The 24,351-nt window shown below is 30.5% G+C and overlaps 4 protein-coding genes and 1 pseudogene across 6 annotated transcripts; 1 reads left to right on the forward strand and 4 right to left on the reverse strand.

Annotated features, from left to right (window-relative positions):
• Nucleotides 1–4,652: 4,652 nt before the first annotated feature.
• Nucleotides 4,653–7,271, reverse strand: LOC123882486 (CBL-interacting serine/threonine-protein kinase 5-like). Of its 2 annotated transcripts, XM_045931349.1 has the most exons (2): nt 6,074–6,585; nt 4,653–6,043 (listed from the first exon to the last, which is right to left on the reverse strand). In XM_045931349.1, the coding sequence occupies exons 1-2, from the start codon at nt 6,163–6,165 to the stop codon at nt 4,792–4,794; spliced, it is 1,344 nt and encodes a 447-aa protein (XP_045787305.1). In that variant the 5' UTR covers nt 6,166–6,585; the 3' UTR covers nt 4,653–4,791. The 2 variants fall into 2 exon arrangements, with proteins under 2 accessions (XP_045787305.1, XP_045787306.1); XM_045931350.1 differs by having other exon boundaries at nt 4,653–7,271.
• Nucleotides 7,272–11,083: 3,812 nt separating this feature from the next.
• LOC123882489 lies at nt 11,084–12,253 on the reverse strand (annotated as a pseudogene).
• A 1,986-nt stretch (nt 12,254–14,239) lies between these two features.
• Nucleotides 14,240–15,514, forward strand: LOC123923063 (F-box/kelch-repeat protein At3g06240-like). The gene has a single exon (XM_045975706.1). It carries the CDS (start codon nt 14,240–14,242, stop codon nt 15,512–15,514), a length of 1,275 nt encoding a protein of 424 aa, XP_045831662.1.
• A 3,402-nt stretch (nt 15,515–18,916) lies between these two features.
• LOC123923064 (beta-glucuronosyltransferase GlcAT14A-like) lies at nt 18,917–19,939 on the reverse strand. The gene is made up of 2 exons (XM_045975707.1): nt 19,911–19,939; nt 18,917–19,485 (listed from the first exon to the last, which is right to left on the reverse strand). The coding sequence occupies exons 1-2, from the start codon at nt 19,937–19,939 to the stop codon at nt 18,933–18,935; spliced, it is 582 nt and encodes a 193-aa protein (XP_045831663.1). The 3' UTR covers nt 18,917–18,932.
• An 86-nt stretch (nt 19,940–20,025) lies between these two features.
• LOC123923231 lies at nt 20,026–22,312 on the reverse strand. 2 transcript variants are annotated; one of them, XM_045975916.1, is made up of 3 exons: nt 22,156–22,312; nt 20,196–20,534; nt 20,026–20,159 (listed from the first exon to the last, which is right to left on the reverse strand). In XM_045975916.1, the coding sequence occupies exons 1-2, from the start codon at nt 22,307–22,309 to the stop codon at nt 20,230–20,232; spliced, it is 459 nt and encodes a 152-aa protein (XP_045831872.1). In that variant the 5' UTR covers nt 22,310–22,312; the 3' UTR covers nt 20,026–20,159; nt 20,196–20,229. The 2 variants fall into 2 exon arrangements, with proteins under 2 accessions (XP_045831872.1, XP_045831871.1); XM_045975915.1 differs by having other exon boundaries at nt 20,026–20,534.
• Nucleotides 22,313–24,351: the final 2,039 nt, after the last annotated feature.

Consider the following 24,351-nt stretch of genomic DNA (forward strand, 5'->3'; position numbering starts at 1 on the left):
TTTTGAAGCAAATGTTATTTACAAACATAATAATTTTTTAAAATAAAATGTTTGACTCAAATGGTTAATGAGTTCCTTATATAACAAATTATTCAGGAGAATTCGAGTTTAATTCTTAATGAAAATAATTAATAGTCAAACTTTTTAACCTTACGATCGAACTATGAATTATCGAAACTCATTTTCCTATAAAACCAGAAGAAGGCTAATGAAAAAGAATTTTTTTTTACCAAAAATAGAACAATTATTGTATGATTTTGTTCCCGTGTTATCTGGAGGACTCTTGACGTTATTATAAATGGCAGGATATAGAAGCTGAAGACCCTGGAACTTGTTGAAGCTAGGAGTATGTGGCAATTTCTTCTTGTTCCATAAAATCCACCTTGCATTTTATGATATTATTATTATTATTATTATTAAGTTTTCATTTTCAACGCTGTCAGCATCTTGGACTTGGAATACAAAAGAAAACATCTATCTATTTCCTTTATTAATTTACATAAAGAAAACTCCTCATTGACTTTATATGAAGGTCGGTTTGAATCAATGACAATGTCTCTATTAGGAGCAAAAAGCACTTATATGAAAGATACTAGATACCAATACAATTTTGAGCGTACTTGATGTGAAGGAAATTAAATCTAGATTAGATTCTCTTAAAAAAAAAAATTCATGTTAGTTATATTATTGTAATATTAATCATTAATTCGCTTTTTTTCGCTTTTCTTAAATGTTCTTTTATCTCAGATTTACCTACTATTAAATTACAAAAAGAAAAGACAATATGAAAAAAATAATTGGAGAATCCAAATCATAAACCCTAAACAATTTGGGGCTGGACCATTAATGTCCCACATTGAGTGTGTTATTGGAGCGGAAAAGAATGGTGATATGTTCTTTACAACAAAAGATGATAAACTAGTCATGTTTGATTTAATTGAAATGACAATGTTTCTATTAGGAAACAAAAAAACACATCTGATTCTATTGAAATTTTTGTAGTGTGTATTCAATTGAAATTGAAATTCAATGAAAATATGAATGAAGGATCTCATGTATTCAACCTTATGTTATCATAGTTTGCAGTGGTGATTGACATTAGACTTGTTAAGGATGACCACAATTTGATCCCGTGATTAGAATGAGACTGAAACCACTAGATGTTAGAACTGACTCACGAATAAGATTATACTAGTGGTGAAAACCAACAAAATTAAAAATTAAAAAAAAAAAAAACCTTATGGGAGTTTATGCATAAGGTTAGGATATACTCTCTCCATCCAATTTTATAAGACCTACTTTGACTAAATGCATTATTTATTTGTCTTGTTTTGACCATATTTTTCTAATAGTATATAAATGTAAATATTATCATATAAAATCTTGTTTGATTTGTTTCAATGAATATTTTCAAAATATCAAATTTTTATAATTTTTACTAATAGACAATTAAAAATATTCGTAATCAAAATTATGTATTGACATACGTGCAACAACCACCGACTTTGAATTATATAGTATGTGTTGAGTTCATTGTAAAATAAGCTAGTTTCTTATAAATAAATTAAAAAAAACCTCTAGCAAGAGTAATGGCTTCAAAGAAGTGGTCGCTTATTTTGTTAGTTCTCTTTCTTTTTATGGTGAGTTTTTCTGCCAAGGCATTAGCAAGGAACATTGTTACTGACACTTCTAAACTTTATTCATGTAAGTAAACTTCCCCATAATATCCAATTTATTTTTGAATTTACAAAATTTTATGGAGAAATGTTTCATATATAATTAATTTATTTTTAATTATATTAACATTTGGTATTTTTGTATAGCCTCAGATGAAATGGGTCTGAATAAGAGACTCCTTGGCCAAGCATCTCCATGTAGAGTAAGACCGGATACTGGACGTTGCCACACCACAATTATCTATGAATGATAGCAATGTCTAAGATCACACTATAGTTTTGATTTTGGAGAGGTGTCGGGTTTATTTTTGCTTCTCTTCTTGATTTTTTCTTTTTCTCTCTTCTTGGCCATCGAGTATTTTGAGGATTGGTGGTTCTCAATCTAGTCAGAGACGACTTAGGAGTTTCCTATCCATGAGTTCTTTGTGTTTTTTTTCTTTACTTTAAGGTTCGGTACTTCTTATACTCCCTTTGTGCACTCTTTTGGTGTATACGTTTTTTCTTATTTATGTGTTTGTCATTCAAAAAAATTAATCCATATACATGCAATTACGACAACAATATTTCTGATGCAGTGGTCTCCTGTAACCATAATTGTGGTGCGATCTTTAATTATATGTACAACGACACACATTAGACAATTTTGGACATGTTCATTTAATTTTTTTGACTAAATCAAAATTTTAGAACTTCAAATCCAAAAATACATCATATCTCTATTGAAAAATCTTAATTTTAACTATCTCTCAACTCTGTATTTCAAGAATATCCCAAGTAGATAAATAGTGCACGGTGGTGCCACTTATTATAGTTTGTGAAAGTTAAAAAATCATTTCACACTGTAACAGCCGCACACTACAAAAAACGCACCATTTTGCAAGGGTTAAAGCCATTTTTGCGGAAATTTTAACCTCCGCAAAATATTTTCAGAATATTTTCAAATCTATTTCCTTTGATGCCATTATATTCACCTTAAAAAAACCTCTAAAACAATTATTTTGTGCTTAAATTAACAATTATTTTGTGAGAGTAATAAGTGAATCCATGTCTTCCAAGGCCATTAACCCCTACAAATGTTGTATAGACGAAAGTACTTCTTAAATGACACATAAATTGAACTGTCCACCTCACATATAAGACACTTTGACTTGATAAAAATAACGTAAATATGTAATTATATTATAGAATTAAGTCATATGACCTTAATCAAAATATTCAAATCTATAAATTCAATCGCAGCTTAACTAAGTATAGTTTTCTTTTTTGTCTCAACGTGATGTTGGATTTGTACACAATGACACGATCATTTATTAACACAGTTAACTGTAGATAAATTTTGTGTCAATGCATGTGACATTGGATTTGAACTCTTCAATAAAAACAAGAAAGAATTCACCATTTAGCTAAGCATCTGAAATGAATTGAAACCATTGGTACGTATTTATAAGTTTATTACTCTTTGTTGATAATCTTTCACACATGAATTATAATTAGGTATTAATTTAGGTAGGGCTCAAGCCGTGGATTCATAAAGTTTTTGGATGTGCCAAATATCAACTTGACAATTTTGGTGTTTAGTTCCACTATATATATTCCATGGCATACAAGAAAAGTAACACTATTAGGAATCATAATTTAAATCCACATTTAACACAACTGAGTATGATCTGAGTCAGCTGATGGTATGTTCTTAGTTAAAAGGTCCCACCATGCAACAATCTAATTAATTTCTCTTTTGTTTTTTTTTAATATATTTTTCCTTTGCTTAAAAAAAAAATCTAATTAATTTTTCTTTCTTTCTTGTTATATTATTTTTTTAGTTTTTTCTTGCATGTAATACCGATAAAATGGACTGAAATCACCTGTTTTTCTATCTGATTTTTCCCTCATAAATGCTCTCAAAATTCTCATTGAAAAATATAATTTTAATTAAATATACCTTTTACCAATTTATATATAAGATTATACGGTCTAGCCCAGCTTAAAGGAGCTTATCAAAGTCCACCTATGTAGTGGCTCACATTCAACAACTAAAAGAGTCCCGATACCGAACATTACGCATTAGACTGATTAAGCCCTAAGCCATAAAATTTATTAAAAATTAAAAGTATAAGATATAATAGGGGACTAAACTAAAAAAGTATATTGGGAAAACATTTCCATAAGAAAAAATATTTACATGAGAAGAGTGTTCAAATAGAAGAATATCACACATGCAAAAAGAGCACATCCAAAATATCGTATTCGTATTTGAATTCTCTTCAAAATCTTCTCTCATATTATTCATGTTGCACTAATTTCAATCATTTATTCACAATTTTTCTTCACTTTTCTAAAAAACTATTTTGCTCTTTTTAATTTATAGTCATTAAATTAGAAAGAAAAAAAAAACAAAAAAAGGAGATGATCCATTCATATCTACAAAATATCCTATAATGATGCATAACAATGATTATATGATCACTTTTTCACCTCACCTCTTAGATGTCTTGCAATTTACTTGTTCGTTAGTTTATGATATTTTGAGTCCATGTCCACTTTTTCACGCACTTTCAACTAATAGTATCCCTATTTCACCCGTTTTCCTAAATCATATACTATTTGCCAAAATAATATACACCAAAAAAGTACCAATAAAAATCTCAACCAAAACACCATTTTTGGTTACAGAAAGTATCAAATCAATTATTGGAAAAATATAACTTCACTCAATCCAAATCTTCCAATTCTCTTTGTAATCCTATTGGTACGTACTAGTCTTCTTTATCCTCAGAAAAAATATCAAGGGACCCTTTTGTTGGCCATTATCTTAAGAATCAATAATTTATTTCATTGCATTTTTATCCCCAATTATAGTATAAATATTATTTTGGAAGACTCTTCAAAAAAAAAAATTGGAAGTTGGAACCAGCATAAGATTTTATATGAAGACAATAGTTTGATGGTTGTTTTATACATTGCTGATTACTCATGATATATGATAACTCATATTTTATAAGTTCGATAAATCAAATTTAAAAAAAGTTTCCTAAAAATTTGAAATATTCGATCAAGATCAGCCTTTGTCGAATTACCGATTACATAAATGGTATTTAAACTATAGTACTAATTACTACTATTGAGAGTTGTTATCGTTATGATTGTCACCTTGCCAACTCCAAACAATATCTTTGAGTGAAGGTCTTAATTGTTCATCACACAACTTAACGTACTCCAATGTGTCTCCACCACACTTAGAAAACTCAACCACCGCCACGTCCGGTGCCACCCCAAACACCTCCATCGTCACCGCAACCTTCCCCTTTCTCCCATCTTTTGTCCCCTCAAATCTCACCACGAACTCCTTCTTCCCTGTCATCCTAAAGTTCAACTTCTTCGCCATCACCTCAAGTTTCTCCAAGACTGTTGAAGCCGAAAATTTTGATATAAACATTGATGGCAACTTTTTCCTCGTCTCAAACAAATTCCTAAGATCAAAACCATGTGACAACGACGAAATTATCTCAAATGCATTATAAAAAGGACGAGATGGCTTCACCATTATCAATTCAGGAACATCAACATTATCTTCACCAACCTCATTGAAATCAATATTGATGTCTTTGTCGTTATCTTCAATACTCGAACCATTCATAGAAAACGCAATGGGTCTAACAAACCCAATTCGAAACCAAGGATCATTCATAATATCAACAATTGAATACCTTTTTTTAGGATCCGCGACAAGAAGATTCGAAATTAACATTTTAGCTTGCGGAGAAATCCATTCAGGAAATTCATATTCACCTTTAAAAGCCTTTTTATAAATCCTCATAACATTCTCACCTTGAAAAGGAAGATATCCACAAACCAAGGCATAGAGGATAACACCACAAGACCATAGATCAGCCTTAGAACCATCATACCCTTTCTTCTTCAAAACCTCGGGTGCCACATAAGCAGGGGTCCCACATGGAGTTAAAAGCATCCCATCCTCTCGATGTTGCTCTGGCAATGCTGAGAGTCCAAAATCGGAGACCTTTAGGTCTTCGTTTTCGTCTAAGAGGAGATTCTCTGGTTTCAAATCACGGTGTGTGACACCGCGACTATGACAAAAATCAACGGCGCTGATGAGCTGTTGAAAGTATTTTCTAGCAACATCTTCTTTCAATTTTCCTTTTGCAACTTTGGCAAAAAGTTCACCTCCTTTTACATATTCCATTACTAGAAATATTTTTCCCTTTGTTGCCATAACTTCTTTGAGGTCAACTATATGAGGATGGCGAACGAGACGCATAACCGAAACTTCACGCTTGATTTGCTTCACTAACCTCTCTTTTCTTAGCTTCTCTTTCTTTATCACCTTGGTGGCTACACTCTCGTTTGTTGAAAGGCTTCTACAATGGTAAACCTTTGCAAAGTTTCCTTGACCCAAGACTTTTCCCATTTCGTATTTGTCGAAAATTATGTGTTTGGGGTTTTGGAAACTTTGTTTGTTTTGTTGATCCATAGAAAAGGGAAAGGGAAATAGCGATTGAGAATTTTTTTTGATGTATCACCCTCTAAGATTCTAGAAAAAATAGATTCAGATAATTCAGAGTTCGATATTAGGACGAGAAAGATATTAAATTATATGTATGTAATTTTGTTGTGCTGGGAAAGATAGGAAATATTATTGTGGACTTTAAGGAATATGGTGTCGGATGGACACACAACATTCGTAAGAAAGGAATTAGAAGGGCTGAAAATTTTCATGGTTGCTTATATGATATGATGATAATAAATACTAATGATGTGTGATTATTTTGAAGAAATTTTTTTGATGATAAATGAAATTGATAAGGGGATGAGAGAATTGGTATGTTTGTGATATGAATTAGTAGTAATTATGAAAAAGATTAGGTGATGGAGAGACTATAATTATAAAAGGAATGAGGAAGGAGTGTGTTTCATGTTGAAAGTGAAGCAAAGAGATTGAATGATTGTGTTTGGTCTAGAAAGATGTGGAAAAGATGGTTTTATATTATAATTAAAGTGGTATCCTAATAATAAGAGGTGTGTGAATAGGCATAGAGGGATGAGAATGGTTGATGCATTCTGACTAGTAGGAAAGAATATTGAGGAATGGAATAAAATATAAAAGATTAGAGAAACCCAAAAATGGAGAAATTTGGATCAATAAGGATGAGGGCGACGTGGATACAAGTGGGATATTTTCTCTTTAGACCCATCGTTTTTTTTACCATCTGGATTTTATTTTTTTGTCCTTCAATAAAAACTTCGGTTTCTACGAACCGAATTTTTTTTGCCTTGTTAACCGAAATTTTCCTGAATTTGAACTAGAAAAAACTTCGGTTTCTGCGAACCAAAATTTTTATCAAGGGCAAAATTGAAATATTTAGGGTATAAAAGATACATGGGGCCCGAAGAGAAAATATCTACAAGGGGATATAGCGTGGGCAAAAGCACATTGTGGGATTATGGTTCTACTAGTTTCTGCCGTTCAAGTTTGTATCTCTATCCTCCAAAGATATTTAAATTTTTCTTTAACCTTTTGGTTCCAAGAAAAGACATTTTTTGATAATGTAAAGTTTTTGGCCAAGGGATAAATAAAATATCAATATTTATATCTATATCTATATCTATATTATATATAAAGAGAATACATAATTTTTGGTGTGAATTTTTCATAATATCAACAATACCCTTAATTTTTTTTAGTAGCAACAATAATCTTTTATTAACAAATTAAACTCATCATAACATAAGACACATTTTTTTTAGCAACAAAAAATTTTATTAACAAACTCACCATAACATAGAACATATTTTTTTTTTTTTACATAAGTTAGACACATGCAGGCGCGCCCGATAGTGATCAATAATTATTAAATGATCAGTAATTCTTTAACCCAATAATATGATCAATGACTTAATCACATGGAAACTCGCACTTTGGGAAAATTATTGGATTTTAAATATAAGTGGTTAAGTTTCACATCATTATGAACTTAATGTTTTAAGGTTTTTAAGGTTTCAAAAAGTTGAGAAATATATTTAACTTTTTTGAATGTTAGCATACCTTACTTTAAAGTTAAACTAATGAAAAAATTGTTCGTTTATTAAAAAACAAATGTGCTAAATTTGTGAGTATAATGTGTTTGTGTTGATGATAGACCAAATTATCCTTTTTGTTAATGGTGATTTGATTTAAAAAATTTTTTCTTCTTTATTTTAGAGATCAAATTGAACTTCGTAGATTTTCTTCTTTTTTGATTTATTGAAGAATTTGATTAATAAACTAAATTTATCAATTATTCAATAAATCTAGAAAATAACTTGTATCTATAATCCCTTAACTTATTGATAATCTTCCTTAATAAATTGAAATGAATGGAGTTAGAAGGGTGTGAGAAACGAGTTGACGTGTATTTGAGTAGATTACACCTAAGATAAGTATATAAAAACTAAAAACAATTCGGTATTAGTCATATAATATTGACATGGTTTATAATGCACATTATAATGTAGGTAGATAGATGAGCCATGCATGTCTGCGGCAAATATCTTACAAAACCAACTCACAGATTTCATTTGACATCCACATATTCGTAATCACTTATGGGTATTTATATTACTCCATGTGATGGTAATTGTAGCAATATATGTCGAGATATATCAATTTTTTATATAAATGTTAGTAGTAGTTATTATCAATAAGGTTTATATACATTGAAATTAATACTTCAATTCAAAAGAAAAAATGTAATGATGGTACTAGTAGCTTGAATTTTCCTTGCTAAATTGAATTCTCAAGCTATATTCAACAAATGTTGCCTTTATTTTATCTCAACTTAACCATGTTTTTGTTGTTTTTCAATAGTAGTATATAGGACCACAAAAGTTTGTTTCTCCCTCATTTTCAAAATAAAAAATATGACTACACTAGATTAAAAATTAAATTTAAAAACTGTTTGGATGAAATGACACATCTATGTGAAAACTTAAAATTCTTTATTGAAATTATATCTAACTCGTAATTAACCTTCACAATGGGACATAAGATATGTCAAATTGATTGATATGGGTCTATTTATTTGCACCTAAAATCACACTAATTGATGGATATGGGTCTATTAAAAAGCTTAATTCATTGTTCTATATTGTATTGTTTTATCTTATACTTATATTTTACGCGTTAAATAAACCCTAAATTGTTAACCGAAAATGATCAACAGCCAAAAATTAGGATAACTTAAATCCTAGATAGCCTAGTATATGCACCAAAATATATAAGTCAAATATTCTATCATAAGTGTGCAATATTTTCACCTTTTGGAATGGTTTAAAGAAAAAACATTCAATCATATGATTATTAATTAAATAAAAATAAAATACATCAATTCAACCATAGTTGACACAATAGCACCCATGACAACAGAGCCCATTAAGTCATGGATTTACCTTTCTTAAATTTCTATTAGTAGGGTTAAATGCACCTTTCAAATAGTATTGAGGAGGTTCAAAACTTAAGGAAAAAAAACTCTCAAATAGTAAAAAGATTGATTAAACTAAAGCACTTAAATATTCCGCAACTATTAGATATGTGACTTAATACAATTATCTATCTATATAATAAACAAATAACTTTCAATAAGTGACTACCTCATTTTGTTAAATGGGTTTATTTTAAGGCTTTGGGATGTGTCTAACAAAAGTAATAAGAGAGTGAAGGTTTCGTTGAAGATGATATATAAGAAAATCATATAAGTGAGTTGTGGAAAACATTGTTGCTATTAAAATGAAATAGTTGCTTGAGGGAAAAGTAAGATAAAATAAGTGGGTGTTGGAACTAATGAGAGTTGACCCTATATGCACTAAAAAAAAATTGTCTGTCGTGTCACAAATCAAGTTGACCAAATAAAAAGATACTAGAATTTAATCAAGTTTTATTTTTCACCTTTTATTTTTAAGAAAAATTGTTATGGTAATATGGACTTTACAATGAACTGATGCTTAAAAATCGTAAACATTTTTATAACTAACATTGTCATCTAGACGTTCAAAATCCTCTATATCTTTACGGTTGAAATAGTGACTTGGACGGTGTTGATTCAAAAAAACAAAGGAAAATAGATAATTGAGTTTTGAACACTAATATACCAGCCTCCATTGAGTCATCGTGTAATTGTGAGGATGGGTAAATATCACAAACTTCTACTTACAGAGAGTGATGCTAATGCTGTTAGAGTTTTGAACCTAAGCATATGAAACACTTCCTCACCTAAATTTGTTTTGGACCACTTAAATTGGCAATTATATATCTACATTATTTCTTCTCAACTATACTAGCAACTAGCAAGCATTAACTAAGAAACATTGATGTGCGAAAATGCATTGATCACAACAGCAAAAAATTATATATGAATACCTTTGGTATACATTTGAAAATCAAATAAAAACTTTGTAGTATAACTCTGATATGTGATGTCAAACAAACCCATCAAATCAAAAATTATTCATCAATAAAAAACTAGGTCCCAATATTGATATTGAAATTGTAGACTTTCAATTGCTTAAATCTAGTTCTTATATTTATTTCTCAATCACAATAATTAGGTCCCAATATTGATATTTTGTAACAGAATGTGCTGAGTTGAACATAGTAGGAGTAAGTAACAAATGATATCAACTTTCCATCAAAAATTAAAATGACATCAACGACGTTCTTGCTCCATCTTGTAGTGCCCCACCATTCCGGTTTCAACGCTTCCAAGAGTTAGACCTATATCTTAGGGCTTACTCCCTCCGTCCCAAATTATAAGGGAAAATAAAAAAATCACACTTATTAAGAAAAAGTAAAACATGAGAATTTGAAGTATGTTTTTTTGGGTTTTTCTTGGAATAAGTTGCATAGGAAGATGTAAAAACAATTTTTATTGGTTGTTGTTTATTGAGAAAATGAGAGAGAGAATAAATTAAATGCAATTTGCATTTAATTTTATGAAAATAAGGAAAAAACATTCTTGAAAATGATTTTTTCTCTTATAATTTGGGACAAAAAAAATGGGTTTTTTTCCCTTATAATTTGGGACGGAGGGAGTAGATGGTTTAAACGGACGTGCATATGGCAATTTTGGTATGTGGATTTGAGCCTTGAGGGACTGTTATCCATGAGGGAAAATATGTAAGAGAGCCTTGAACAAGAGAGGCTGAGACAGTTGAAAACTATAAGGGAATTGAATGAATAAATGGAGACGGCGTGACAAACTACAATTCGTGATTCAGGTTAAGATGGTGAAGATGGTGCCCTAGGTCCTGCTAATCCACAATACCTACCAGAATCACATACTTCTCGCAGATAAAAGCATCCGGTGAGTAAATAACAGAAAATTCTTTTGAAGAAGCAACAAATGGAATGTAACTACTGACTAATAAGAAATACATACAGTAAGATTTTGGGCAATGGCTGAAAAGGTGATAATAATACATACAGTAAGATTTTGGGCAATGGCAGAAAAGGCGATAACAATAACAATGAAACAAAAATAGGACCCTGTGTGATTCCACAGTCATTATCTGTGATTATAATAAGATGCAATGGGAATAATAAGATTTTACGAACCACTACAAAAAACATAGGAAACAAACAAAATTCTGCTCGAGTTCAAGAAACAATGAATTCACCAATATTTAACCTAAATTATTAGAACACCAAGTTATTGTGTGATCTGTCTCTGTTAGAACACCACAATATTATTCTTTTTGGGGTTAATGTTCTCAATGGTGAATTGGTCATTTGATATCCTCCTCGTTCTCTTTTGGTTGTAAGAACGGAATGGAAGGAAGTAATGAAACCCGCAATGGCTACTCAATAACCTCCCCTTTGACTTTATCAATAATAAAGCCTTTTACCTTTTTATTTGTTTGCCAAATCTTGTTTAGTTGCACCCATGCTCAGTTTTGTCTGAATCTTCGTGGAAGAAGAAGACGCGGTTCACCAGCAACTGCATCTGTGGATCCCACCAAATCATTAAGCCTGGCAGCTGCTCGCTCTTTGATCATTGATTCACCGGCCACTAGATCGACGAATAACCTCTCCAAATTCTTCTTTCTGATCTGTGATTCACCGGCCACTTGATCCAGGAATCCCACCTTATTCTCAAACCTAGTGGCTCGATTGATTGGCACTCTTGTAACTTTGTAAGCTCTTCTTGCATACAATTTCTAGGGGTCCCAGGTCCTGCATCCACCATAAACATTTCTTTCCCTAAACTAAAACTTTAGATTGCAAGGCCTTTCCATTACATAAGAATAAACTTGAATTACTTCTTGGAAATAATCGACTCAAATAGATGCTCATCGTAAGCTTTCTATTTCCTCCTCTTCCTGTTTTATTCATCTAAAGCATCCAGCAGCGCCACAGAATGAACCTATTCAATGTAATAATAACTATCGATTAAAAAAGTTGTAATATGATAAAATGAATTAAAAAAAATAATGTCAGGGTCGACAACTCTTTTTTTATAAGATGAGACTGGTTGCTTTTAAGAAAAAGAATAAGAAAGCCATTAAATAAAGAAAGAACAAGAATACACACATAACCTAAAACACATTGCCAGAGAAAGTTAGGAAATAGGGATAGCAAATCATATACTGATGAAGAAACAAAACAGTTTTCGTTGACTGTCCATCAAAACTGAGATTATTTCATTTCATGAAACTATTTCTTCCCTTATTTATTGATTTCTTTCATAATTAACTATATTTCATTTAAAAGAAATGTCGCTTAGAGCTTGAATGACATAGAATGCTGAGGCACTATCAAGTTCACTAGTATGTTCATCAAAAAATAAGACAAAGGGTTGTATCAGAATCTCAAAGTTCTGTTGGAACTTAATTAAAGCAAGAACATACACACATAATTGAGAGAGAATTAAGAGAGAAAAGAAATTATTATTGATAATACTATATCACAATGTCATTTACACCACTATTTATAATGTGTTGCTTAAAGGTTAAGTTACTAACAAACTAGTAACTACCCCTAACTAACTCCCTAAGATCAGGTAACTAACATAACAGAAAAAACTAACAAACACACAACTCATCACATAAAATCACCTAACTAACTCTTTTACTTGTGTTACAAGTAACCAACATTGGTTACAACGAATTACCGTCAACAAGTTCGTCTTGACCCACTTAAAACTGAAATTGAAGAAATACTAATTCATGACTTGATAGTTGATACATTAAAGGATCAAATCATTTCTATATCATTGCATTAATTTTTTATTAGCATATGATATTATCATACTACTGCATCAACGAAAACTGGCTGCGGCACACATTTAAAAAGGGAGCAAAAAGTAGGACATTAGAAATGAGCACTGATGGTTTCAAATTTGCAGTCCACATCTGCAATTGCGGACGCAACCGCATCGCACCACAATTATAAGGCAACCGCATTGGACAATTTTGAACATGTTAGTTTAAATAGTTACTTTTTGGCGGTTTTGAGCACTTTGTGAGGGTTTTTGGCCCCCAATAAATCATGTTTTTCTTGTAGTGTCATATCTATAAATTAATTCAATCGTTAATTTTATTTTATTTTTGATAGGATCAATCGTTAATTTTATTAAACACTACAAATTGAATCAAATATAAATAAGTTCATCCGTTATAAGCTAACTTATCAAAACTATCCGCTATTTTTTTTTATCAAATCGAACCACTTTCGATAAAAAAAAAATATATCAAATTCAACCATAATAGTTTCAATAGCTCCAAAGTTTCAAGAAATATAAGACTGAAAAAAATTATTGATTTTCTTAAAAGAAATATCAGCGTTTGCAACACATGACTTTTTTTTTTCTTTCTATTTTTCTAGATTTGGTTTAGATTTTGTTTTATTAATAGTATTCAATTAATTATTTTTAATTATTTAATATGTTAATGAGTTGTAATGATTTAATTGGTTGTGTCTAATCATTAATTTCTAGGTGAAAACTCGGCTAAGAAATTCTCTGTGTCGGTACACATCCACATAATAGGTGTACCGAAAATTTCAAAAAACCTTTATAAAATATTAAGAAAACCCATATAAAAAATAAATATTCAGAGAATCAAAAACTTATTTAAGTGTCTTAACTTACACGATGGATATCGATTTGGTGGCTTTTTTTTTTGGGTTCTTTATTTGTAGTACTATTTTATTTTAATCAAACTTTCCATTCCCTAAAAAATTAAATAAAATTTGTTTGGAATTGAAAAAAAAAATAAAAAAAATACGCATGTTTGATTAATTGACTCAATCCAAACAAACGAAACAAACTTGGCCGTATCCTACCCGATCATAAACACCCGTATTGCGGTTTGATAAAAAAATAAAAAAATACGCATGTTTGATATATAAAAGAAAACTATATACATAATTTTATCGTGTTTTTTTTTTTTTCTTCAAAAGATTGCGGCGCACTACTTTCGTATTAAACTTTAAATAGGTGGCTATTACTCTATTCTACTCTACATACTAGGGTTCAAATTCAATTGAAAAAGAAGCTACTAGGTTTGATCTAATGATGAATAGTTTGGGTAGAATATTAGAGTTTGGGTACTACTCTATTCTACTCTACTCGATCTTCAACTCCATCTTAAACAAAGAAAAAAAGAAATCAATAGAAGAAGCGTCGGCAGCGATCTTCTCCGACGATCTTATGGTAGAAATTGTATCCTGGCTTCCGGTGAAATATGTTATGCAACTCAGGTGTGTTAACAAGTTTTTCAATACTCTCGTCTTTGATCCTCACTTCATTCAAATGCATCTCAGTAAATCAACACAAAATTTGCAGCTCTCATTCACGAGTTTTGAGAATAATTCTGCTGATTTTACTAAGTCGGAAGATTGGGATTCCAGATGGATAACTCTCTCTATTCCTGATTTACTACTCCAAAACACAGTTACCATCTCTCACCTTTCCGATTCATACTATCGATTGAGCAGGTCTCCACATTACCGATGGGTTATTGGCTCATGCAATGGATTGCTATGCGTGTATGGTAACTCATGGCCTGATCAATATCTTTATTTCTGGAACCCAGCTATGAGAAAAGAATCAAAAAGAATTCCATTATTTTTCGATATTTACATCAATAGAAATTTTGACTTCTCTTTTGGTTATGATAATTCGACTCAAACATATAAGGTGGTAGCATTCTACGTAGAGTTGAATTCTGATAGTAATCCAAAAAGTGTGGTGAAAGTTTTCAGTTTGGGGGATAATTCTTGGAGAGATGTTCAATGTCTCCCTTTGGTTCCACTTTATTGCCTTCTTGGTATTAATGATTTTCACAATGAAGGTATGCATTTTAATGGTACTATTAACTGGTTTGCCCTTGATGACATCAATCTCGATCGTAGTGCTGCTGCTCTTGATCGATGTGTGATTCTTTCTCTTGATCTCTCCACCGAGACATATACTAAATTGTTGCTACCTCGGGGATTGGATAAGGTCCCGGCTGGTTATCCCCCAAATCTTGTGGTTTTGATGGATTGTCTTGGTTTTTGTCATGATTTTGACAAAACCCATTTTGTTATATGGCAAATGAAGGATTTTGGCGTTCAAGAGTCTTGGCTTCAATTATTTAAAATTAGTTATGAGAATTTTGCACGAGAGAATTTGTTGCCATTGTATCTTTCTGAGAATGGTGATACACTGGTATTAGGGAATGATAGACACAGGGAGGCATTTATCTATAACTGCAGAGACAATAAAGTAGAAAAAATTAAAATTGCTGACCGTACAAATTGGGAACTGGGCAACTATTATGTTGAAAGTTTGGTTTCAACCGATTGAAATTTGAAAGTGAGTTTCTCTTCCTGGTATTACGTGTTTGAATTTATATTATTTATATTGTTGAATTGAATATATATCGACCATTGTTGTATGTTTGGCTCTAATGGATTGGATGAATTAGTCTTTATATATAATTTACATGTTTATTATAAGTTTGAAGATGATAATTCTTTGAAGATGCATTTCTTGACAGGACTTTGGATTTCTTGTTTTCATGTGCTTCCATATATTTTAGTCTGCCATGACAGGAAGGTTTTAATATGAATTTTGAAATTTTAAATTTTAGTAACTTTAGTTTGTGTCCTATATATTGTGTTCATTATAATTGCTCCTAAAAAACACCTTGGTTTTGCCTTCGCCACAAAGACCATAGAACAAGTGTTCCAAATCACTAGAAAATACTGCAATTGTCTTGTATGAATCTTATTTTATAATGACATTATATGAGTTTTAATTTTATTGTCTTATATGAATCTTACCTATTTTCATGGAATATACCCTTTCTCAAGATTCATGCAATGGATTTATTTCTGGAACCCAACGAGTGAGTTTTGATCAGCTAAGTTGTAAATATAGTACTCCTCCGGTTCTTTTTATAAGAAACACTTTGAAAAAAACACACAGACCAACGAAACACATTTAAGATAGTTATTTTCATTTAAATACTCTTACAAATTTAAATTTATTCCATGGATACCCTTATTTAATTATTTTTTATTCCATGAGAATTCTTCCGAGGCCATTGACCCCTACAAATGTTGTATGGACCAAAATATACTTATTAATTCAATCAACATTTCCTCTAGCAATAGGGAGACCACCAAAGAAATTCGACAAAAGCCTCGGGAAAAGTTAGGCGACAGTCCACATTTGCTAAACCTCTATCAAGCTTCGTAGAGAGAATGCGGAGGCCATTATGATTGCGGTGCCAAGTAAAACGACCTCCAGTGGTTGTGAGATCAAGAAGATTACAATGGTCCATGAAATTAGCAAAAATGGCCGCTTTGGTATGTTGAAAGATACCCCCTCATTGATCACTAGGGAGGAGAGTCTCGTTAAAATCACCTATAAGCATCCAAGGGCCAACAATAGTGAGACCAAGGTCAAGAAGGAAGTTCCAAAAGTTGGTACGCAATGTTGAGGAGAGTCTCCTTAAATGCAGTTTTACTTCCATTATTTTGATTGAATCTGAATTTTATCCTCCTATTTTAAAATCCGGAATTTTAACCCCTCTATTTTATAATTCTTTGGATTTTGCCCCCTATAATATTTAACTCATATTTACTTATGTGGTAGTGTTGATGTGTTGCTTCTCACTCATGTTTATATTGTTCTGTTAACAATTTAGCATTGAAGTCAATCGAATGTTGTTCATCAGTTGTGCTGTCATTCATGAAGTTCATACAATCACAATTTACACGTAATTGTTGGAATATTTTATTCCTATTGTTCACCAGTTTATGCTTGCACTGTCTTTTATCTAAAGAATCATGGCTCGATGAATTTGACATTTTTGGCAGTGTTGCTCATAAGTTATTACAATATTGGTCCGGCTTTTTTATAAGCTTATTCCTAAATTGTGGATGTGGGAGTTTTTTCAAGTCCCAGGTTTTGTTGATACCCTTCATTGGTTACAATTACTAGTTTAATAATTAGTTTTTTTTTTCTTTCGGTACAACTAGTTTATTAGTATTAAACATGATCTTATAGGTGGATATTAATATAACACATCCACATAAGTGAATATGAGTTAAATATTATAAGGTGGCAAACAAATTATAAAATAGAGAGATTAAAATTCTGAATTTTAAAATGTGGGGTGGAGGGGAATCTGATTCAATCAAAATAGGGGAGATAAAACTACATTTAAGCCATATTTTTAATTATCTAATTGTAAAAACTATAAAACAAATGATATTTTTATAATACTAATCGAGATGAATTTCAAAAGTGTCAGTTATCAACAAAAAGTTCAAGCCACCTTTGAGTAAATCCATTTTGAATAAAGTTCCAGAGTGAGTGATGCTTCAACTTCAACATCATCATCAATTGCAGCAGCCCTCTTTGTTGTGTATTTCTCTGGCCATACAATACATTGTTTATAATGAGCTGAAGATCGAATCCAGGATCTATAATATACTAACTAAATCTCTCACCACTAGATTAAACCTAGTGACTTTAATGTACAGTTTTTCAAACATCATCCACTATTTAAGTAATGAACAATGTAAAAGTATGGCACACGAGAAACTAATAAGACACAAAAAGAAACTATCATTTTTTCCTCCGTGGACATTGTTCTATATCATATTCTTTTCGTTTTTCTTTGTCAAAGAATATTGTTAATTCAGGAACGTTTGTTTTGGCAAAGCATTTTGTGTTTGTGAGACTATTTAGCTTGGTGTAATTAGGAAAATTGGCGGGTGTAATTATAAAGAAACTGTTAAATATTCAAATGGTCGATTGTTTCGATTAAAAGAAATTACAAATGAACCAAAATGTCCCGTTAAAAAAAAAGGACCCAAATTGTGCAAAAAAAAATGTATATGGTCTTTGACTCTTGACTGATATAGTGCATGTGAAAGCTAAAGAAAATTTCTCAATACGCCTCAACATTTCTCCCCCACTCTCCAGCGCACCTAAAAAAATTCGGAAAATATGTTCCGAACTGTTTTTTAGTGTAAAATTTACACTATAAAAAATTCGGAAAATGTTTTCCGAATTTTTTGGGGAGTGGGAGAGAAAGTGGGTGGGTGCGTTGAGAAATTTTCAAAGCTAAAGCTTTAACTCTAGAAAACTAAAGAGGGAACTTAGTTATCAATCATGACTAACTCCCAAATTCAGTTATCAACAAACTTAATCTCTCACTTAGTCATTTCAAGAGGTGAATTTTTAGTCATTATGTTACTAGACAATAAAAGAAAAAATAAATTATATATGTTGGTTCATTGTAAATTATAATTCTACCAAACTCGTGTCAAATTCAAACATACACATAATCAAACACAAAACATGTCATATAGGAAAAAAAATCAAAAAGAGCAAAATTACTTCTTAATGAAATTAATGTGTAATGGATGTAAACTCATCTTTAATCTTCAATTCCAAACCCAAATAGACCATTTAGTTAGCATCGGTTAAAAATGAATTCATCTTCAAAGTGATTCTAGCAACATATTGTACATTTTTTGTCCAATATTATTAAATGACAAACGAGTCCATAAATGTTCTTATCATGTGAATTAAGTTTCATCTAATGTATGTCTTCAAGTTGAATAATTCTCTTGACCAATAAAATTAGGAATAAGAACCATAAACTACCAAAATATTTTAGTATATTTTTTTTATAAGTTTTCTTTAACATGCTTAATGAATTCATTATCTCATCGGTGATTTCCGCAACATTGTACATTTTTTGTCACACCAATTGTAATTGACATTGACTAGTTCTATATCTTCCACTACTAACAATTTCACCTAATAGAGTTCTAAGTTTGATTCCAAACAATCCTGGCTTTACAACATCAATATTACCAGATATTGAACACATACCTTCCTCAATTTCTAAAACCTTTGTAGTTTTATTTATCTCTAAATTTGAATTTGAACACCACTCTCCTTGAACAAAACCATTAAAAGTTCTATTAAGAACTAAATCATCAATTTTCTCTAGAACAAGTTCATCTTCACCAAATGGACGTGCAAATGCAGCACCAATTTCCATCATTGTATCATAGTGTGACATATCAAGTAATTGAGATTCTGATGGATCATTATCAAAGAGACTATAAATTAGATTATTGTCTACTATTGTGTTATTGAACTCTTGAGAGTTACATAGGACTGTGTGGAAATAAGTTTTCATAGGATAAGTTACATTGCTGAAAAACATTAGTAGCCTTCTTGGTAAATTGTCCCATCCATTCACACAATACTCCATAAAAGATCTTGTAAGAATCATCCATGGCGAACTTATTAAATTAAAGGGTTAAATATGTTTTTAATCCCTATAGTTTTCTAGAATTCACACTTTTTAGTCCTTATAGTTTTTTCATCAATGTTTTTTTAGTCCTACTTATAATCAAACTTTTGTATACTTTCACATTTTTAAATGGTTTTTTATATTCATGTTCATAATATTATAAGAACATCTCCGATAAAAAATTTAGAACTTTTTAACATAAGATGAATTATTTATGAATTTTTATGTGCAAAAAAACTAAAAAATTCATATATACGTTCATATTTTGTTAGAAAAATTTAAACTTTTGTAAGAGAGATTCATATAATGTATTCCCTCAAGTCCTTTTTATAAGTGACAATCAACTTTTAATAAGTGACAATCAAAATGGAGGCAGAAAACAAAGAAAATATAAGCTTTCACATAAACAAATGCCATCCTTCTAAGAAGTATGCAACTTCCATTACAAACACAATGCTTTGATACTTCTAAATTGGAAAGGCCATGCAAATTATAAGTAGAGTAATACATGAAAATAAGAAATCATAAGTAGAGTAATACATCCTTTCAAAGAAGAGGATGGCAGAAATTTGATTAACTGAAGAGTTGTAAAAGCAAAGGACAGTTGATGGTATTATAATACCAAAATCAGAAGCATTAATCACATAACAAAATAAAGTATGCCTAAACAAGTAAGCTATACAACCAAATAAAGTATGCCTAAACAAGTAAGCTATACAAATGCCACAAATGCCTAGCAAATATGACAATCGTAATCACCACCAAAATCATTATCGAACTTCGGCTTAGGATTAGTATACTTCCCATCCTCTTCCTCAGCAGCCTTAGGATTAGTATCATCCTTAACATTCTCTTCCTCAGCAGCCTTAGGATTAGTATCATCCTTAACAGAAACAGCAGAATAACGATTAGCAGCATCTAGGCCGCCAAGGCAATTCCTATCAACCTTCACTTTCTTTGACATCACATTTCGGGTACACTTTCCCTTAGCAGGCTTCACATCCTCTGCAGCTATAGTCTTTGATTTATCCATTCTCCCTATAACAAACATTGAAATAAACACCGATTAAACACCGATATTAATACCGATTAAACACCGATCAACACCGATTAAACACCGATTAACAAAAAAATTACACCGATTAAACAACTTGTGCTACTACCAAAACACCTAACACCTCTCCTAATTAACAAAACAACGAAAAGGAAGAAGTTCATCAACAATCCAAAAACAAAAACTGTTTCAAACTGTTTCACAATTCAAATAAAGAAACTCACACATCTATTGAACTAAAAAACTCACGGATCAATTCAATATAAGAAACTCACATGTCAATTCAAAATCTAAATCAAATCAGAATATCAATTGATAATAACTCATTACATTCAATTAAGAACCTAACACCTAACAAGAAGAAAACAAGCAGAGCAAAAGAAGAAAACAAGCAGAGCAAAACAAGCAGAAACAACTTGTGCTACTACCAAAACACCTAACACCTCTCCTAACTAACAAAACAATTAAGAACCTAATTAATTAATGAAAAGGAAGAAGTTCATCAACAATCCAACACGGTGGAAGGAAAAAACACGTGAGATCGTAAGATCTCACGATTTAACTCCCGCGCTTAACAACCATGATTGCATAAGATTTAAAAGAAAACAAGAACCTTACTCAACAATAAACAGTTGCATATCATTTAAAAGAAGATAAGAACATTACTCAAAAATAAATAGTTGCATATAGTTGAAAGAAAGAAAGAAAAAGCAGAACAGAGGTAGAATTTTAGAATAATCTAAATTTTGGATTGGTAGTTTAGGGTGGAATAGGCTAGTTAATTATTTAAAAATAGATGTTATCCCATTCCATTCTATAACACCAATCCAAATACCCTAAAAAAAGACAGTTTCACAGAATATGAATAGGTTAAAATAAATAAAGTTGTTTGGAAAAACAAAACAAAACTTACTATTGACAGTTCGATATTTGGAAAGGTGGTTCTGAATAACAAATTTAAAATTGTAGAGGAATTTGTCTCAAACATTTTCAGATAAAAAACAAACTGCGGAAATGCATAATATGCATTGTGCACAATATACAAATTTAAAACATTCAAGGAAAACAATAGCCATACATGATGCAAAGATACATCAAAATGCACTAGTTAAAAATATAGATTCAATAACATGGCATATGCACTCTCCAAAAAGAAGAACTACACATGACTAAATATTGCTAAAATGCAGTCTATTACTGAATGGAAAAAAGAATCTTTGAATCTAGGGAACATAATAATATATAACTAAAGGAAATCATAAAACCCTAGTCCCTATCACAGGAATGTAGAGCTAAGAATGGGTAACTTATATGGTTAAAATTGAGATTTTATGCAAAATCAGAAAGGGGAAGTAAAATTGTAGATCGTGCAATCGTAACGCTAATGTAAGATTATACAAAATTCATAAAACTCAAATATATGAATATAAATTCATAGATATGCATATAAAATTGCACAAGACATAGAAAACCTTAAATCACACTTGAAAAACTTATGAGAGTCTGAACTCTGAAGTCATTTACAGACGAAGGATGAGCGAGAAGTAGATTTTCTTAAAACGGACACAAGCATAATCAGAAAATTGCAAGAAGATTTATGTGCACCTGGATTTGCATCCTCTGACTTATCAGCTACAGCTATGGACTTTGCTGGAGCATCAGTTGGCACAGGATTCTTCACATCCTGCTCAGTCTTAGCAGGCTTCACATCCTCTGCAGCTATAGTCTTTGATTTATCCATTCTCCCTATAACAAACATTGAAATAAACACCGATATTAACACCGATTAAACACCGATTAACACCGATTAAACACCGATTAACAAAAAAATTACACCGATTAAACAACTTGTGCTACTACCAAAACACCTAACACCTCTCCTAATTAACAAAACAACGAAAAGGAAGAAGTTCATCAACAATCCAAAAACAAAAACTGTTTCAAACTGTTTCACAATTCAAATAAAGAAACTCACACATCTATTGAACTAAAAAACTCACGGATCAATTCAATATAAGAAACTCACATGTCAATTCAAAATCTAAATCAAATCAGAATATCAATTGATAATAACTCATTACATTCAATTAAGAACCTAACACCTAACAAGAAGAAAACAAGCAGAGCAAAAGAAGAAAACAAAACAAACCTATTATTTCACCCTAAACCCTTGTATTGAAGATAAATAAAAAACAAATTGCTTGCTATTCACGTACATAATGAGAGAGAGAGAGAGAGAGAGAGAGAGGTTAACAATATCAGTGTACTATACCTTTTTGCACAATGAACAATTAGAATTGCAACAAACTTGCATTTCTCATGCAGCTATATAACGGATGTATATAGTCGTAGATTTTTTTTAAAAATTTTTTAAATGATTTTAAGTTATTATGTATACAGTACAAATATACTCTTTTTTTTTTTTTTTTGACAACTTAATAAATATACTCTTAGAACTGCATATTATTATTATTATTATTATTATTATTATTATTATTATTATTATTATTATTATCTGTTTATTTATTAGGTATTAAATAACATTAAAAACTATAGTTAATGTGTGTATATTATATATTATATATAATCCACCGATACATATCCATTAAATAGATTAAGAGACTATTTGTTACAGATTAAAAAAATAGTGATTTTGATATAAAATAATTTATAGATTAGTTTTTAGAGATTTTCAAAAAAGTTGAATTTACTTTGTGTTTGTTTATTATAGTAAAAATTATTTTTTTTAAATAAAATAATCTTTAGTTTGTTTGGATAGAACTTATAAAAGTGATTTTTTTAATTATAAATAATTTTCTTCTTTTAACATTTATTTTCTCTTTCCTCTAAAAAAAAAATCTATTATTTTATAAGCTACTCTTAGTAGCTTCTCATTTTTAGCTGTTTTCTGATTATTTTTAGCTTCTAATTATTTTAAAAATTTGTAACATACAGATGCAAAACAATTAAGAAAAGTTAATTAATTAAGAAAAAACTTAAGTTCACCCTTTTTCTATATGACAATAATAAATATTCCCTTCATCTCATTATTATAAGTGTTTCATTTCGTCTCAATTTGATTGACACAGTTAACTGTAATTCACTATTCACACATGTTGTTTTGACCTTATTTTTCTACTAATAAACAAAAATAAATATTATCATATAAGATGTTGTTTGATTCGTCTCGATGAGTATTTTCAAAATATCAAATTTTTATAATTTTTACTATTATACAATTAAAAATATTAATCATCAAAGTTATGCATCGGCATGCGTGAAACAGTCAATTGTGTCAATCAAATTGGGACCGGAAGAATATTATTGTATCTTAAATTAATTATCATCACTTTAGAATATTATTAAAGAAATTAATGAAATACAGTATACCGAAAATATATTTAGCTTATTTTAGAATATAAGGGTCAGATAAAATAGAGATTTTGATCATGATGGTTCCACGGTTCTACTTTATTACATATGATTTGGTCCTTTTCACAAGTAAGCAATTTTGATTACATATTAGAGATTAGAATGATTAAATAGTTGAAGAATTAAGAATTAAATTGTGTTTTTAATTAAATTAGAGACTAATATGAACCTACAATCTTAGGGACAAAAATGATGATTTGTTCATCATAAAAAAAAAAAAAAAATGATGATTTGTTAAGAAAAATCTCTCTCACAAAAGTCAAAATTCATGTTCTCATCTCATTTTTGAGATATCTGCACAATCTTCCCTGCTGGCTGCTGTGTTGTGTGTGAATTTTTCACGCGCGTTGTTGCCACAATATTGCAATT

Source organism: Trifolium pratense, linkage group LG4 (genome assembly GCF_020283565.1).
Source record: "Trifolium pratense cultivar HEN17-A07 linkage group LG4, ARS_RC_1.1, whole genome shotgun sequence".
NCBI classification, from domain to species: domain Eukaryota; kingdom Viridiplantae; phylum Streptophyta; class Magnoliopsida; order Fabales; family Fabaceae; genus Trifolium; species Trifolium pratense.

Bases quoted from the DNA above. Each gene is read 5' to 3' on its own strand.
- LOC123882486 (XM_045931350.1), bottom strand. From the start codon at position 6,165: ATGGATCAACAAAACAAACAAAGTTTCCAAAACCCCAAACACATAATT.
- LOC123923063 (XM_045975706.1), top strand. From the start codon at position 14,240: ATGAATAGTTTGGGTAGAATATTAGAGTTTGGGTACTACTCTATTCTA.
- LOC123923064 (XM_045975707.1), bottom strand. From the start codon at position 19,939: ATGGAAGTTGCATACTTCTTAGAAGGATG. The intron at 19,486-19,910 runs GCATTTGTTTAT...TAATTTAATAAG, and splicing joins GCATACTTCTTAGAAGGATG to TTCGCCATGGATGATTCTTA.
- LOC123923231 (XM_045975916.1), bottom strand. From the start codon at position 22,309: ATGTTTGTTATAGGGAGAATGGATAAATCAAAGACTATAGCTGCAGAG. The intron at 20,535-22,155 runs GTGCACATAAAT...TGTTTGTTATAG, and splicing joins GTCAGAGGATGCAAATCCAG to GGAGAATGGATAAATCAAAG.